Source organism: Dendropsophus ebraccatus, chromosome 7 (genome assembly GCF_027789765.1).
Source record: "Dendropsophus ebraccatus isolate aDenEbr1 chromosome 7, aDenEbr1.pat, whole genome shotgun sequence".
NCBI classification, from domain to species: Eukaryota; Metazoa; Chordata; class Amphibia; order Anura; family Hylidae; genus Dendropsophus; species Dendropsophus ebraccatus.
Window position 1 is genome coordinate 124264061 of NC_091460.1, and position 15735 is coordinate 124279795.

Genomic DNA, 15735 nt, shown 5'->3' on the forward strand with positions numbered 1-15735 from the left:
ATATATATATATATATATTCATAATGAAGTCACAGTGACTCACCCGAGGCATCAAGAATGACTGGTAATAGAGAAGAGGCAGCACTCACCAAGTATGTTCTGCTAATTTATTATAGTGCGGGCGACATCATGTACATACAGGACGCATTTCGGCCAAGCATAGCCTTTATCAGCTCAGTGGTAATACCGGTGGTGGTACTTCAACTAAGCCGTTGATGTCCCTGATGCCACCTGCACTATGATAAATTAGCAGAACATACTTGGTGAGTGCCGTCTCTTCTCTATAACCTTTTTTTCCTTTTTTTCCCTTTTCCTTTTTATTGTTGCGATGATTTTCAATAAAGTCTTTTCTATATATCAGTGAATTTTCAATATTTCTTTTACATTCACACCGGATGGGTTTATAGGTGTTTATTTCTTCTCTGTAACCTGTCTGGCTACTACCGCTTTGAGCATCACCGACCCACGGAAGTGCCATCCTCTCTACATCTATGAAGAATGACTAAACATAGTAACACCGTGTGTAACAGAATGAGGTTCCTGCCTGTAGCAAAGAGATTGTGTTGTATGTCAGTATAAAGATCACTTGGACGTATAAAGTGTTTCTATAACTACAAGGCAAATAATGACAGTAATACACTGAAAGCATTAATGCCATGACATAAAACAGAGCCATCATACCCTGCAATACTCCATACTTCAAAATGACACGAAATGACACGAGAAAAGAAATACACATAAGAGCTTATGACGAAGCCGTGAGACGTCCGCCTCTAGATTCCAGTGGAACTCTAACTTTTGGCTAATTATGCTATATAGTCTATGAATCCAAACTCACACAATCCAACAGCTGTGACTGTTCTCTTCTCCGCGTTCTCTTCTGAATTGTGTTATATCAGCGGCTCTCTGCTTTGTGTCGCAGCGTGCGTGCAAAGCTTATCTTGTAGGCTTCCAGAAAGCCAACTAAACTTTGTGCTGTAACATCAGGTGGAACTCGGTCCAAATCAGCAGGCATATTCACTGTAAGGAGAAAAGGGACACTATGTAAGACAAGTTACTTGGCTCTCTATAGTTGTTATACCAATCTCCAACTTTCATACAATACACCTAGCTGACATATATATTAAGGGGTATTACCCTCAAGTAAAATGCTTGATAAATTATCCCCCCTCCTGGAGTCTAACAATTCATTCCATATATGTCATTACTTTTTCTGTCTCCTTCCCCCAGTTCTGAGCCTGCTGTTTCAAGCTGACACAAAACACTGTGAGATGTTCACTCCATCTCACTTCCTCCTCTCTCTCTTTCAAGACGGCTCATATACATAAGTCCCTGGTCAGCTGTTTCTGCACTCTGTGAGGCCAAGAGGGTAACAGTCACAGTAAAGTCACAAGTGAACTAAAGGGGTTGTCCCAGCGAAAATCGTAATCTGATTGGTTGCTAGGGGCAACGGCGCCAGTTTCACTTTACACCATGTTTGATAAATCTCCCCTATATTATACACTCCGGCCGGGATCGCTATAGGACGCATTTAAAGGTGACATGTCAGTTTTGTGCGGACGCTATTCCTTGAATAGCAGCCACACAAGCCTGACATGTCACACAATGGAGTGTGCGGCTCTGGCCATTGTGTTCAATAGTGAATTGGGATTTGGGCACAAACAGATGCACCGGCATCCCAATTCAATAGATAACATGATTCACTGACATCGGCCGTTCTGTGACACGGCCGGGTCACAGAACGGCCGTTGTCATACGTAGTGTGAACCTGGCCTAATACTGTATTACAATTCGCAGGGTGTATTTCCACATATGGGTTTGCATATCTCATGGCTATTGGGGGAGAAATGGGGGTGCGGTTTCCACCATGTTCTGTATGCATATCCGATATGTGGAAACACAACCAAAATGTCTTCTTTTTTTGGGAGTCTAATAACATCACATGCATTAAAGAGTTAATTTTCATTAAAGTCTAAGTTAATTTTTTCAGAAGGGTGTCCACATCCAGCACAGCCACTATCACAGCCACAGTGCCCGCAATACACAGTAAACCAGGGGTAGGGAACCTTGGCTCTCCAGCTGTTGCAAAACTACAACTCCCATAATGCCTGGACAGCTGAAGCTATGCAGGCATGATGGGAGTTGTAGTTTTGCAACAGTTGGGGAGCCAAGGTTCCCTACCCCTGCAGTAAGCAAAGACTTTGTACATAGTGCAGTGGCTGTGCTGGATAACTGCAGATCAACTCCCACTGAAATTAATAGCAACTGAGCTGCAGTACCTAACATGGCCACTACACAATGACTGGTGCTATATGCTTATGATTATGTCACTGTATATTTGGGGTAGCTACAGCAAATATTCATTGGCAGATATTGATGGCCTATCACAAGGATAAGCCATCAATAGAAATGTCCTGGAAAACATGGATACCTTTGAAAATTTATTGAACAATTATTGCAGCATTACACTTATTTTCTTATGTCTTATGTAGTCTGTATATTTTTACATTCATTGCAGACTGCTCTGTCTCTTTCACTGTGAATTTTACTCAATCTCCAATTTATAATCTTTCCATACTTATCAGCTGCTGTATGTCTTGCAGGAAATGTTTTCTTTCCAGTCTGACACAGTGCTCTCTGCTGCCACCTCTGTCAGAGACAGGAACTGTCCAGAGCAGTAGTAAATCTCCATAGAAAACCTCTCCTGCTCTGGACAGTTCCTGTCTCGGCCAGAGATGTCAGCAGAGAACACTGTGCCAGACTGAAAAGAAAACATTTCCCGCATGACATACAGCAGCTGATAAGTACTGGAAGACTAAAGATTTTTAAATAGAAGTAAATTACAAATCTATATAACTTTCTGAAACTAGTTGATTTGAAAGAAACTGATTTTCGCTGGACAACCCCTTTGAGATCTATGGGACAATGTTCTGTTATACCAAAATAAGTACAGTGCACGATGCACTCAGTGACTGACAGCTGTCTCTGTATATACACACAAATGCATGGCTATCAGTCAATGAGCGAGATTCCCAACATTGAGAGCAGGGATGTCACTGGACTCCTAAGCATAGAGAGAGCAGGCATGTCACTGGACTCCTGAGCATAGAGAGAGCAGGGATGTCACTGGACTCCTAGACATAGAGAGAGCAGGGATGTCACTGGACTCCTAAGCATAGAGAGAGCAGGGATGTCACTGGATTTCTGAGCATAAAGAGAGCAGGCATGTCACTGGACTCCTGAGCATAGAGAGAGCAGGGATGTCACTGGATTTCTGAGCATAAAGAGAGCAGGCATGTCACTGGACTCCTGAGCATAGAGAGAGCAAGGATGTCACTGGACTCCTGAGCATAGAGAGAGCAAGGATGTCACTGGACTCCTAAACATAGAGAGAGCAGGGATGTCACTGGACTCCTGAGCATAGAGAGCAGGGATGTCACTGGACTCCTAAGCATCGAGAGAGCAAGGATGTCACTGGACTCCTAAACATAGAGAGAGCAGGGATGTCACTGGACTCCTAAGCACAGAGAGCAGGGATGTCACTGGACTCCTGAGCATAGAGAGCGCAGGGATGTCACTGGACTCCTGAGCATAGAGAGCGCAGGGATGTCACTGGACTCCTGAGCATAGAGAGAGCAGGGATGTCACTGGACTCCTAAGCATAGAGAGAGCAGGGATGTCAATCAATGAATTACAAATTATACAGAATCTATACACCAGCTCATAATCTGCTCATAACATAGTGCATGCACTGTGGATTGGACAGCATATTTAAAGTGTTTTTAAAGGACCTTATTATAATGTATTAGATTGATAGAAATAAAGTGGTTTGCACCCTGCAGCTTTCCTAGCCTTGACCCAAACATCCCACCCTAAAAATGACCCAAACATCCCACCCTACAAATGACCCAACATCCCACCCTACAAATGACCCAAACATCCCACCCTACAAATGACCCAAACATCCCACCCTACAAATGACCCAAACATCCCACCCTACAAATGACCCAAACATCCCACCCTACAAATGACCCAACATCCCACCCTACAAATGACCCAAACATCCCACCCTACAAATGACCCAAACATCCCACCCTACAAATGACCCAACATCCCACCCTACAAATGACCCAAACATCCCACCCTACAAATGACCCAAACATCCCACCCTACAAATGACCCAACATCCCACCCTACAAATGACCCAACATCCCACCCTACAAATGACCCAACATCCCACCCTACAAATGACCCAACATCCCACCCTACAAATGACCCAACATCCCACCCTACAAATGACCCAACATCCCACCCTACAAATGACCCAAACATCCCACCCTACAAATGACCCAAACATCCCACCCTACAAATGACCCAAACATCCCACCCTACAAATGACCCAAACATCCCACCCTACAAATGACCCAAACATCCCACCCTACAAATGACCCAAACATCCCACCCTACAATTGACCCAAACATCCCACCCTACAAATGACCCAAACATCCCACCCTACAAATGACCAAACATCCCACCCTACAATTGACCCAAACATCCCACCCTACAAATGACCCAATTACCTGGGCATTCATCTGTGCTCCACAACAAACCGCATGGTGGTGCCATCAAAGGACGGTGGAGCCACAATCCTTGGCCCAGGCTGGGATACCATGCTGATCATCTGCTTTCCATCTGGGCAGCCTATGGAGCCTCTTCTGATATTTGTGGCTTGTCCTATGGAGGACGGAGCAGTCACAGACCCTGTGGCTAAATAATAGGGGCTATCCGCCATACCCATATCCCCAGGCTGAGATCCCTCCACCACTGGCATATCATAGGAGTGTTCACTGCCAGGGTTAGAGAGCTGTGTCTGCAGGGGGGTTGGAGGGAGAACAGCTGTCGGGGGAGTGGGTAAAAACCCAGGATAAAACATATAAGCAGGTCCATAGGCACCAGGGCTGAGGGCTAGTTGTGGCATATGGATGGGCACTGGGGTAACTGGAGGAGGGGGCACAGGAACATCAACATACTGTCCAGTCTCGGGGTCAAAGAGTCTCCTTTTGACAGGCTGTACAGGGGTGTCCACCAGGTAATACTGTCCTGTGGCCAGGTCTACCAGCATCTTCCGCTGGGTCTGGGGGTACATCTCTGGGGGAGGGGCAGAGGGCAAAGGTGGGGAGTAGTAGATAGGAGCTTGGGCACTGGGCATTGCCATGGCCATTGGTGGCAGAGGGTGATGGTAGATGGCAGCTGGGGGCACAGAGTCGGGGGTCTTGGGCTCAGAGGCTGCAGGGGATGCCCTGGTGGGCTGGACCCCCTCCTTGGCCTTGCTGCTCCAGTCTCTGGGGGCTTTCATGGGGCTCTTGGGGCTGCTGGCCTGAGCCTTGGTGCTGAATGGAGGGAGGGTGCAGAGGGCTGCTGTCTCCCGGACTGTGGCTGCAGCTTCCCGGATTATACTGCTGTCCCTGGTGGTCGGGGGGGCCTCTTTGCCGCTACCTGTGCTCTCCCGGGCCCCTGTGTCCCTGCTGACCGGATGTTTCCCCTCTGTAGTCGCCGACTTCACTGGGATGGTGAGATAGTTCTCGAAGTCGGCGCTGGCTTTGCGGACCAGAGAGGGAGGCTGCACTTTGGGCTCCTCCACGGCCATGCTGGGGATCCTGAGGGTGGTCGGGGGCTGTGGTCGGCTGTTCTTGGTATTGAGGGTGGACTCCAGGCTCTGCTGCTTGCTCTTTGCTGGGGCAGCGCTCACAGTGAATACATTGACGTTACCGGTCCCGGTTCTGCTGGATGGGGTCGTCGCCTCCTGCTGCTCCTGTTTCTTCCCTTCCGTGAACCGGGACACCTGGAAGGTCCTGGGTGGCGCTTTGCTCTCTGCGGCCGGCGGGGGCTTGGTGGCGCTCTTCTCCACTCCTGGGTGAGAATTGCGGCGGAGCAGCGGCTCGGGCGCCTTGCTGAGCAGAGGGACTGACGCTTTACGGCTGATCTCCGCCATGGGCTTGGCCTCTTCTCTCTCCTTCCCGTCGGGGGCGCCCTCCTGGCAGGCGATCATGGACTGCACGTGGCTGCCTTTCAGCCGCTGCGGTTCTTCCTTGCGTTTCCATTCCTTCTTGTCAAAGACATAGAGCTGCTCCATGGTCCTCACGGCGGCGGTCAGCTTCTCCAAGGCCACCTTAGACTGCGGAGACTTAGGCTCGGGCTTTGGCTCCGGCTCTTTGGGCTTCTCCTGTTTCCACTTGGACGCTGACACGATCTTCACCACCGGCATCCTGGGTCCCGTTTTATTGGGCGCAATGGTGGCAACCGGCAGCCTGCCAGATGCCCGGTGTACCAGGACCGTGTCTGCGGGGGATAGCCCCTTCTCCAGGGCACCGTCCCCAGGGCTCTCCTTGTCCCCGTCCTCCTTGTTCTTGACGGCCTGACAGGTAATTACTATCGGCGACGAGATCTTGGGCTGCTTGGTCTTGTAGTCGGAGGTACTGTGGTCGGACATGACGCTGCCCCTGTCGCTGCCCTCACCTGTGTCCTGGTTGTAGGAACTCTTCAGCAGCTTCCTGACGTCTCTCACCTGGTGAATAGCTCCCGGGGCTTTAGGCTTGGCTTCTCTCACATCTCTCACAAGAAACTGGGGCATCTTCTCCAGAACTTCAGCTCTGGAGGGCACCTGGTTTCTCAGGTCTTCTGCAGCTTTGGACAGGCTGGCAACACTGGTGGCCAGGTTGGGGGTCAGCAGCTTGGCAATGTTGAATGGGCTATCTTTATTCTCTGTGGCTAACCCCAGCTTTAGCTTAATCTCCTGCGGCTTGGGGGTCATCCTGGGGGTCATCCTGCTCACTGAAGTCTCCAGAATATGGAGCTTCTCACTCTTGATCTCATTCTCATTGCGGCTGAAGCAGGTCTGGTGGGCATAGGTGGACACCGAGTACTTGGTAGCTTGCTTCTGCACCTGCTTCTCCTTAGGAGCATGCTGCTGTATGCCAGGGACAAAAAGTCGGGACATCTTGGTGGACTGCACCGAGGAGATCTCCCCCAGCTCTGCTCTCCAGTCTCTTTCCAGTGGGATCTTAATCCTCCTCGCTTTGGCAACGTTCTCCTCGATCTTCTTCTCCATCTTCTCGATCTCTTTCTCCTTCCATGACCTGAAGGCGCTGTTCTGGCTCCGGAGGAAGATCCCCTTCATGGTCTCGGCCGCGCTCTTCTTCTTCATCTCGCACATGGTTTCTTCCCTGTGGCTCTCAAAGGGGGACAATCGCTTCTCCAGAGAAGGGGTCGCTGATTTACCCTCAAAAAACTCCCCTAGATCCTCACTGCTGACCAGGGTAAAGTCTGATCCCGCCTCGGAGAACTTGGAGTTCTGTCTCTGCAGCCCCTTCTCTTTGGCACCTTCACCCTCTTTGGAGACGGAAGCTTGGTGAGACGTGTCACTTAACTCGCCTCGTTCCATCTTAAACTCTTGCTCCAGCTGCATCTTTTTGGAAATAATATTTTTCAGCAGACTTGAGGCATACTTGGATTTGTGGGTGCCCTCCATGGCTTCAGTGCTGCTTGTCTGCTTGGTCACCTCAATGCTGGGAGCAGCTCGGTCTCTTGGCAAAGTCTCTGTAACTCCATCTGTGCAAGCTGAGCCTGGAGCATGGTCAGTACTGGCTTTCACATTACTGCTGAAGTTGAGGGTCTCTGTCAATGTTACCACCCTGGATCCAGACTGGATGCGCTTAGACTTTTCCCTCTTCTCTGCCACCTCGCTGACCACCAGCTCGAAGGCTTTAGTCTCTGACTTGTTGGCTTGCACACACACCTGCTGCTGCTGCTTCTCCTTCTCCTTGCTTGCATCCTTGCCTAGTTTCTTGACTCCAAAGTTGGAAGCAGTAGATGAGTGTTGGTGCTGGGTCTTCTCTGCTTTCTGCGAGAGAAAGGAGCCTCCTTTCCAGTCCAGGTAGGTGGACCAGCTGTTTATCCCGATGTTCTGGTCAGACAGAGAGGTGGTGGACTCGCTGGAGCTGAAGTTGATGGCTTCAAAGTAGGGGTAAGCCAGGCTGCGGAAAGCCCTGGAGGTCAGATTCCGCACCTCTTTGTCCGCATCATCCAGCTCGCTGACTGCGCTGGAGGCGCCGCTGGAAATATCCGCATGAATTCCGCTGCGAGCTTGGAGTCTGGCCGGTATAGCCACCAGCCTGTGGGCATCGGCTGCCTGGGGGTAAGGGTGGCAGTGATGCTGCTGCAGCGCCTTGCTGGCTGTGGACAGGCAGTAGTTCATGTCTAGATCATGCTTGGCATCAGCAAGGGCGCTGTTTTGGTTGCTCTGGATGTTGCTAGGCTCATTTATAGCCTTGGATGCGGTTTTGATTGATAGGTGGATCTGTCCCTTGGCGCTCCCAGCTTTGGACACGTCCAGCTTCCTCCTGGTGCTGCTCCTGCTACTACTACTACTGCTGCTACTGCTGAAGCTCGGGGAGGTCTCTCCCTCTGAGTAGGTGCTGACCAGCTCGGTGCTCCCTACGCTGTCTGTGGGGTTGGGATCACTGGCCGTGCTCAAGTAGTAGCTGCAATCCTCTTCATCTGTCTGGCTGTCAAACGAGGCGTATTCCAAGAAGCTGCAGGAGGGGGCGCTGTCCACCGGATCACTCCAAGTCGATGGGGCCAGCCCAAAGTCAGGGTAGTCCGGGTCCTGGTCAGCCTCACAGAGCTGGATTTCGTGGGTGGTGATGTAGTGCGCCTCGTCGTTAGTACAGCCCTGTTGGGGCATGGTGAGTGGGGATGGCGAGTTACTGGAGGAGGGGGGGTAGAACACGGTGCCCTGGCATCTGCCCTCTGGAGCTGGTAACTCGCCAGCTGCTACTTCTGTCTGATATGGAGGGAGCTGCTCTGGACTCCAGCAGAACTTGTGCCCTTCCCGCATGCCCTGCGCCCTTCCCACAGCACTCAGGGTGACGGTGACGGTCCCGGCCGCTCTTCTCTCCGGGGTGATCGCTATATCCACGTACCCCGGCTGTGCCCACTTCTCCAGCCTCTCGGAGCCCTCTGTGTAGTCGCTGACCGCCTGCTGCATGGCTGCCGCTTGTCTGTGCCAGCCGCCTGGCTGTCAGTCTGAGTGGCACCGGCGGAGGAGAGCTGCAGCCCCGACAAATGAAGGCAATGCAGATGGGAAATTCCTCTTTTCCTGAATGGGATTCATACGTCACCCTGAGAGGGGTTTAAGTGACATTGAGTGTGACACAGGAGGGGGGCTGCCATGGGCTTTATGTCTTTATCCCTTTGTAGTGGGCAGCATTGTCCCACCACTGGCACAGGAGGGGGCATCACTTTCCATCCGCCCTCTGGGCATGTTCAGCCTTCACCCTAATAAAATGCTGGAGAATTCCAAGGATCAACTTTCCTAGAAAATCCTGACACTTCGGGTCCGTGGTTAGCAACCGGGAGATATTTATTTAGGTGTCATTTCCCATTGAGATAAACAAGCCCCTGGCGAGGGGAGGAAGGGAAAAAAAAAGAGAAGAGGAGACTGGTTTATATGGAGACATTTGATTCACCTGAACATTCCAGCAATAATCTGTATTTGTAAATAAATAATAATAAAAAATAAACAAACATCACTACAACAGGGCACCATTTAATTGTGTGTGCGCCTTTAATACACACAGGCAGTTAAGTGAGTACTGACAGGCAGCGGGAGTGACGTACTGCTGCCTGTACCGGAAGAGCGCAGGAGAGCAGAGCCGCACCGGGAGAGCAACGGGGGAGAGTGAGGGAGGTGAGGTTTTTTTTATTTTTTTATTTAATCTAGTTATGAGGACCATGTACTATAGGGGTCTGCACATGGGGGCTAGCTACAATAGTATGCTGCATATGGGGGCCAGCTATAATAGGGGGCTACACAGAGGGGGCAGCTACAATTGGGGTCTACACGGGGGCAGCTACAATAGGGGGCTAGTTAGTATAGGCGACTGCACATGGGGGAGCAGCAGTAATAGGCTAGTTACTATAAAGGACTGCACATGAGAGAGCCATCTACATTAGGGAGCTGCACAGTGTGGCAGCTACAATGTGGGGCTGCACAGGAGGGATACCTACTATGGGGGGGCTGCACAGAAAGGATACCTTCAATGGGGGGCTTCACAGGGAGGCAGCTACAATGTAGGGCTGCACAGGAAGGATAGCAACTATGGGAGGCTGCACAGCGTGGCAACTACAATGTGGGGCTGCACAGGGGCGCAGCTTCAATGTGGGGCTGCACAGGGGGGGCAGTTACAATGTGGGGTTGCACAGGGGGGGCAGCTACAATGTGGGGCTACACAGGGGGGGCAGCTACAATGTGGGGCTGCACGGGGGGGCAGTTACAATGTGGGGCTGCACAGGGGGGTAGCTACAATGCCGTTATATGATGCCCACAGCATAGGCGTATTTCATGCCATGGAGAGGCCATAGTACAGTGTAGGTTCTCTCCCGAATATGAGGCCACCTAATCGTGGTGGGTTGGTTTACACCGTTTGCAAATGGTAACCAAGAGCCTCATTATCTTTGTGGAAGGTTTTTTTTGGCAGTTGGGGGGGGGGGGGGGGGTGCTGCTTTTAACTATTTTCATGTCTGTAGTGGGTCTGTATCTCGCCATTGCGGTGAGTTGTTGAATTTTTCTGTGTTTTTGTGTGGTAGCTACAATGTGGGGCTGCACAGGAAGGATAGCTACTATGGGGGGAATACAGTAATCACTTATTTGGTGATCAAAGCCTGTGTATCCATTGTATCTACCTATATATGGGCCAGTGTATAGGGAGAAACTGGTCTTTGTAGTGGATTTTATTTAGTAATGGTTTGGTGGTATTAGTCACTATGTGGTGAAGATGTGATAATAACATTTGCTTCTTATATGTTTCTTTTGGTCTTGTTGCTCGTATTATTGGGATTGGTGCAGTATACTGGATTTTAGTAATGTTCTGGTGGTATTGGTCCCTGTGTGGTGATATTTGTTTCTTATATACTGGTATTATTGGTAAAATTGGTCTTGGCCTACTGCATCTAGTAAGGTTCCATTCACATAATGGATAATTGAAGTAAAAAATAATTGAAGTAAAAAAATATTATAGGAGAACTTTTACCCCGGCGCCCGGGGCAGAGCCCACCTGACCCCTGGATACTTATCCCGCTCCAGAAGCCGGTCCCACCACGGAGCAATATGTAAACGACCAGAGATGAGTCTGATGTCCATAGGAAATCACTGGACTCCGTGGTGGGACTGGCTTCTGGAGTGGGACTTGCAGGATAGGGTAAGTATCCGGGGTTCTTCCCAGGGGTCGCACGGGCTCTGCCCCAGGAGTCGGGGTGAAAGGTCTCCTTTAATGTATCTTAATGAGGAACAAAGCATAAAATCTGCAGATACTGTACTTGTTAGGGCCCTATTCCACCGGACGATTATCGTTTGCATAATCGTAAGTGATTAACGATCTCAAACGACCGCTATTGCGAAAGACCTGAAAACGTTCACTCATTTTCATGGAACGATAATCGTTACTTATGATCGTAATTGCGATCGTTTTTCTTCGCTATTTATTCGCTATTGCATTCATATCTATTGCGAACGACCGAACGACATCTTATTCAACGCGAACGATTTGCGAACATTTTGCGAACGAGCAACGATAAAAATAGGTCCAGGTCTTATAAAGCGATCAACGATTTCTCGTTCGGTTGTTAATCGTTAACTGCATTTCAACCGAACTATTATCGTTTAGATTCAAACGATTTAACGATAATCTGAACGATAATCGTCCGGTGGAATAGGGCCCTTAGATCTGTGATGGTATTGTGGTATGTACAGTATGGTAAGAATATGGCCACAATATATATCTTGTTATACCCCCTATTTGTGCTGTGCTTCCACACACAGAGCCCCCAGAAAGCATTGAACCTAGTGTACAGTGCACCTAGGGACCCCCCCAACTACGCCCAGTATTTGAAGTACAAATGCACAGACATAAAGGGGTAGTTCACAAAAAAGAAAGTACCAGAGATTTGTAATTTACTTCTATTAAAAAAAATGTCAAGTCTTCCAGTACTTATCACCTGCTGTATGTCCTGGAGGAAGTTACACTAATACTACATAGAGCACGTACACACATACAGATAAAGGTGTGGTGTCTTAAACAGCCTCCTCCAGGGGGCACTGTCTATGCAGGTATTGAATTCTGTGGGCTATAAGCCCCAAACATTTCCCTGATTTATAATTTTCATGGTGAACTTATAGAGGGATATATCAACCATACCCCAGCCGAATATAGAGCAAAGTAGGATTACTTTGGTGAACAGATGTCCAGCGTTATGACTCCATGATACCATGACTCCTGATGAAGCCTCCAAGTTCTTGCATGCACCGGGACCCACAGTGTCACTTCACCTTTGTGCCATAGATTTGATTAGCTGGGGCTGCTGAACTTGGATAAAGCTCTAAGGTTGTCTGGAAAACATGGATACAGCCAATGACTATATCCATGATTTCCACATAGCCTTAGGGCTTTATCCAACTTCAGCAGCCACCGCTAATCAAATGCCGAACAAGCGGGTTCAGATGAACTCGAGCATGCTCCAGGTTCGCTCATCTCTAAACACAACAAAATCAGGTGTCAAATAGTCAAAATTCAGATTACAAGTAACATGGTTTGCGAGCAATTTCCAAGACAAGCTTACATTATTAAAAAAAATTTAAAAATTGTTACTCAGTATACGAGCAAACCTTTGTAATACAAGATAGCAAATAGATACAGTCATGTTTACATTCCTAATAAGGGTGTGTTCCTGAGATTCTGCTGATGTCCCATCTATACTGACCTGTGCCTGGTCTTTGGTTGACACTTCCTGCCTGACCCCTGCCTGTACAGTTAGCCTGACCTGCTTCTTAAAGAACAACTCTGGTGAAAAGCTTTTTTCCCAGTAATTGAAACACATTACAAAGTTACATAACTCTGTAATATGCTTCAATCACCTATCTGCCTCCCTTCCCTGTCTTTTCCCCCTCCATCACCCACCAGAAAGTGAGGTAAACTCATTCTTACCTAATGACTGTTGATCCCAGGCTATTCTGTGGCAGCCATTTTGTGACAATGACATCATCAAGGAGGAGGCGGGTCTAAGCCCTATTAAGCCAGCCTCCCTTTGTCAGATGACTCAGGTTGCTCAGCTCTGATTGGCTAAGCAAGCTGTAAGCTATCTAACAGTTCTACAGAGTCATTTAGACATCACAGGAGACAAAGTGCATCATGGGAAAGCCCAAACCAGGATATGAAGAAAAAATGAAGACACCAACTGGAGCTTCAGTTCAGTTTTTTTTTTTATCAGCGTCGGAGTTGTCCTTTAAGCCACCTGCCCTGATGCTTTGCCTTTCAGGCATTACTCATCCTATCCCCAGGTGCTTCACGCTGACTTTGTCCGTCCTTGGGGACAGCTGCTATTCACACTAGGTCAATACTTGTGGAACAACCTGGTGTCTTCTAGCCGCATAAAGGGTGGGAACCTATAGGGCACTCAAACTTTGCTCCCTGGTGTGGCCAAAGTCAAACCGGTTGAGTCCACACTCACTATCTATTACAACATTGCTACTTTAGATTACAGTGAGTGAATTACTGTCAAATGCAGTATACCAAGACCAGTATTACCAATAGTACCAGTATACAAGGGAGAAATAATTCTGTCAAACAATTACCACTGTGATTACCACCATACTGTTACTCAATATAATCATATACTATGCTAAGACCACTATCCCCGCATACAGTAACCAGTGCATAGGCTCTGCAGGCCATACAAATAATAACAGTGCACTTATATCCAGTGAGTCACAGGGAATGTCTTCACTTACTTTTCTTTTTCTTTTCCATACAGCCTGGGCCACGATTTCTCTCTGAAGAATCTTCCAGAAAAACATATTAGGTTCCTTGCTCCAGCACAGATAGTATTAGGCCTCCTTTGTTCCCCCATATAGTAGTTAGACTTTCTCTGTACCACTATATGGTAGTCCCCTCTGTGCCCACGTATAATAGTTACGTCTCACTGTTTTCCCATATTATAGATAGGTCCTTTCTGTACCCCCATATAATATAAGGACCCCACTGTGCCACTACATGGTAGTTAGGCTCCCCTGTGCATCCATTTAGTCTGTACATTGCCTGTAGGTAGTCCTCCAGTAAATTGTATACCCCATGTAGGTAATCCCACTGTAAGTATTTCCCCTCACTTGGCCCTGGTAGTAATCCCCATTATTAAATAGTATCCCCTGATGTTGGTAATCCCCATCATGTAGACATCCCCTTTTATAAAATAAAACAAACAAACAACCATACTCTGCAAGTGGCATCACACAAGTGATAAAGCTCAGTGGGAGAGTCTCTTGTGACTGCAGTTAAAAGACTGCCTGTGGCTACAAGACCGATTGGCAGGACAGGCAGCCAATGGCTCCTTACTCTGTCATTGTGCCGCATTTAACTGTAGGCACTCATTAGGAGTATGTGGAGAGTAAACTGACCGGTGTCACAACCATTAGAAGTTCCACTGGCACCCTTGCGACACACTCATGGGATGCAGTTGCATCGATCCAATTACATCGATCAATGTAATGCAAAAGTATAGGATTGATTAGAATAAAGAATCTAATGACACTAATAAATGTCTTCTAGGGTGACTTTAAACATGTAAAAATATAATCACATAGTAGTAGCTCTTGATGCTTTAACATGTAGCCAAACACTGTGTATTCTGCACAAACAAATCAGATATAGTTATTTGGTCATAGGGCCAAAAGACATTTGGTGGCAAATAGCATTTGAACAGAAAAAACTGATACTGACGGTAAAGCGTTGTGGGGGAGCTGTTATTATCTAGGATTATTCTGCTGCAGCAGGGACTTGGCAGTTTACCATTTAGGGGTGCGTTCACACTGAGGAATCCGCATGGAGAACATCCCACGGATTCCGCTTCTCGCCCCCACGCGCTCCTGTTTGAGTCTCCACCGGTCCCATAGACTCCATTCTAGGCAGATTCCACCATCCGCCCAAAGAATTGACATGTCATGTCACAGCGGAGAGCATAGAATGGAGTCTATGGGACAGGTGGAAAGTCAAGCAGTAGCGCACACGGAATCTGTGGCAAGTTATCCGCGTCATTTCCGTAGTGTGCAGATACCCTTAGGGCCCTTGCACACTGAGTAAAAGAGGCGGAATTTACAAGCGGAGTCCACTCGGCAGATCACGCTTGTCATTTTGCCTGTCCTATTGCTTCAATGGAATTTCTCTTGCGTGTCTGCTCTCTGCTCAAGGACGGAACATGTACATTGAAGTTCAACTCAAAAAGTGGACCTTGCACCATGACAATGATTTAATCGCATTAGTAAGGGTGGGTGAATATTTGATCAGTATTTTTATATGCAATCACAAGTACAACTGACACAGACATTTTTAATCTGCAGTGCAGGCTCCTAACAGAATGTTCCATGCAGATGTGAACACAGCCTTAGTTTATTTAATTTTTTATCCTCTTTGAATATAGGTCAAATAAAGTATATGGGGAAAGGTATTGGGACACCTGTACATTACACATACATTAGCTTTTAGGATATCCCAAAAGCTCCCAAAAACATTTGTCAGACACCGATGGTGGACAACAAGGTCTGGCTCACAATCTGCTTTACTTCACTCCAAAGGTATTTGATGGGGTTGAGGTTGGGTCTCTGTGTGGGCCAGTCTTCCACAACGAAC

General features: G+C 48.1%; 1 protein-coding gene across 1 annotated transcript; it reads right to left on the reverse strand.

The window, feature by feature from the left end:
- Positions 1-284: 284 nt before the first annotated feature.
- On the reverse strand, positions 285-8966 carry C7H4orf54 (chromosome 7 C4orf54 homolog). The gene is made up of 2 exons (XM_069976789.1): positions 4582-8966; positions 285-1020 (listed from the first exon to the last, which is right to left on the reverse strand). Exon 1 carries the CDS (start codon positions 8895-8897, stop codon positions 4590-4592), a length of 4308 nt encoding a protein of 1435 aa, XP_069832890.1. The 5' UTR covers positions 8898-8966; the 3' UTR covers positions 285-1020; positions 4582-4589.
- Between the last annotated feature and the right edge of the window lie 6769 nt (positions 8967-15735).

Bases quoted from the DNA above. Each gene is read 5' to 3' on its own strand.
- C7H4orf54 (XM_069976789.1), bottom strand. From the start codon at position 8,897: ATGCGGGAAGGGCACAAGTTCTGCTGGAGTCCAGAGCAGCTCCCTCCA.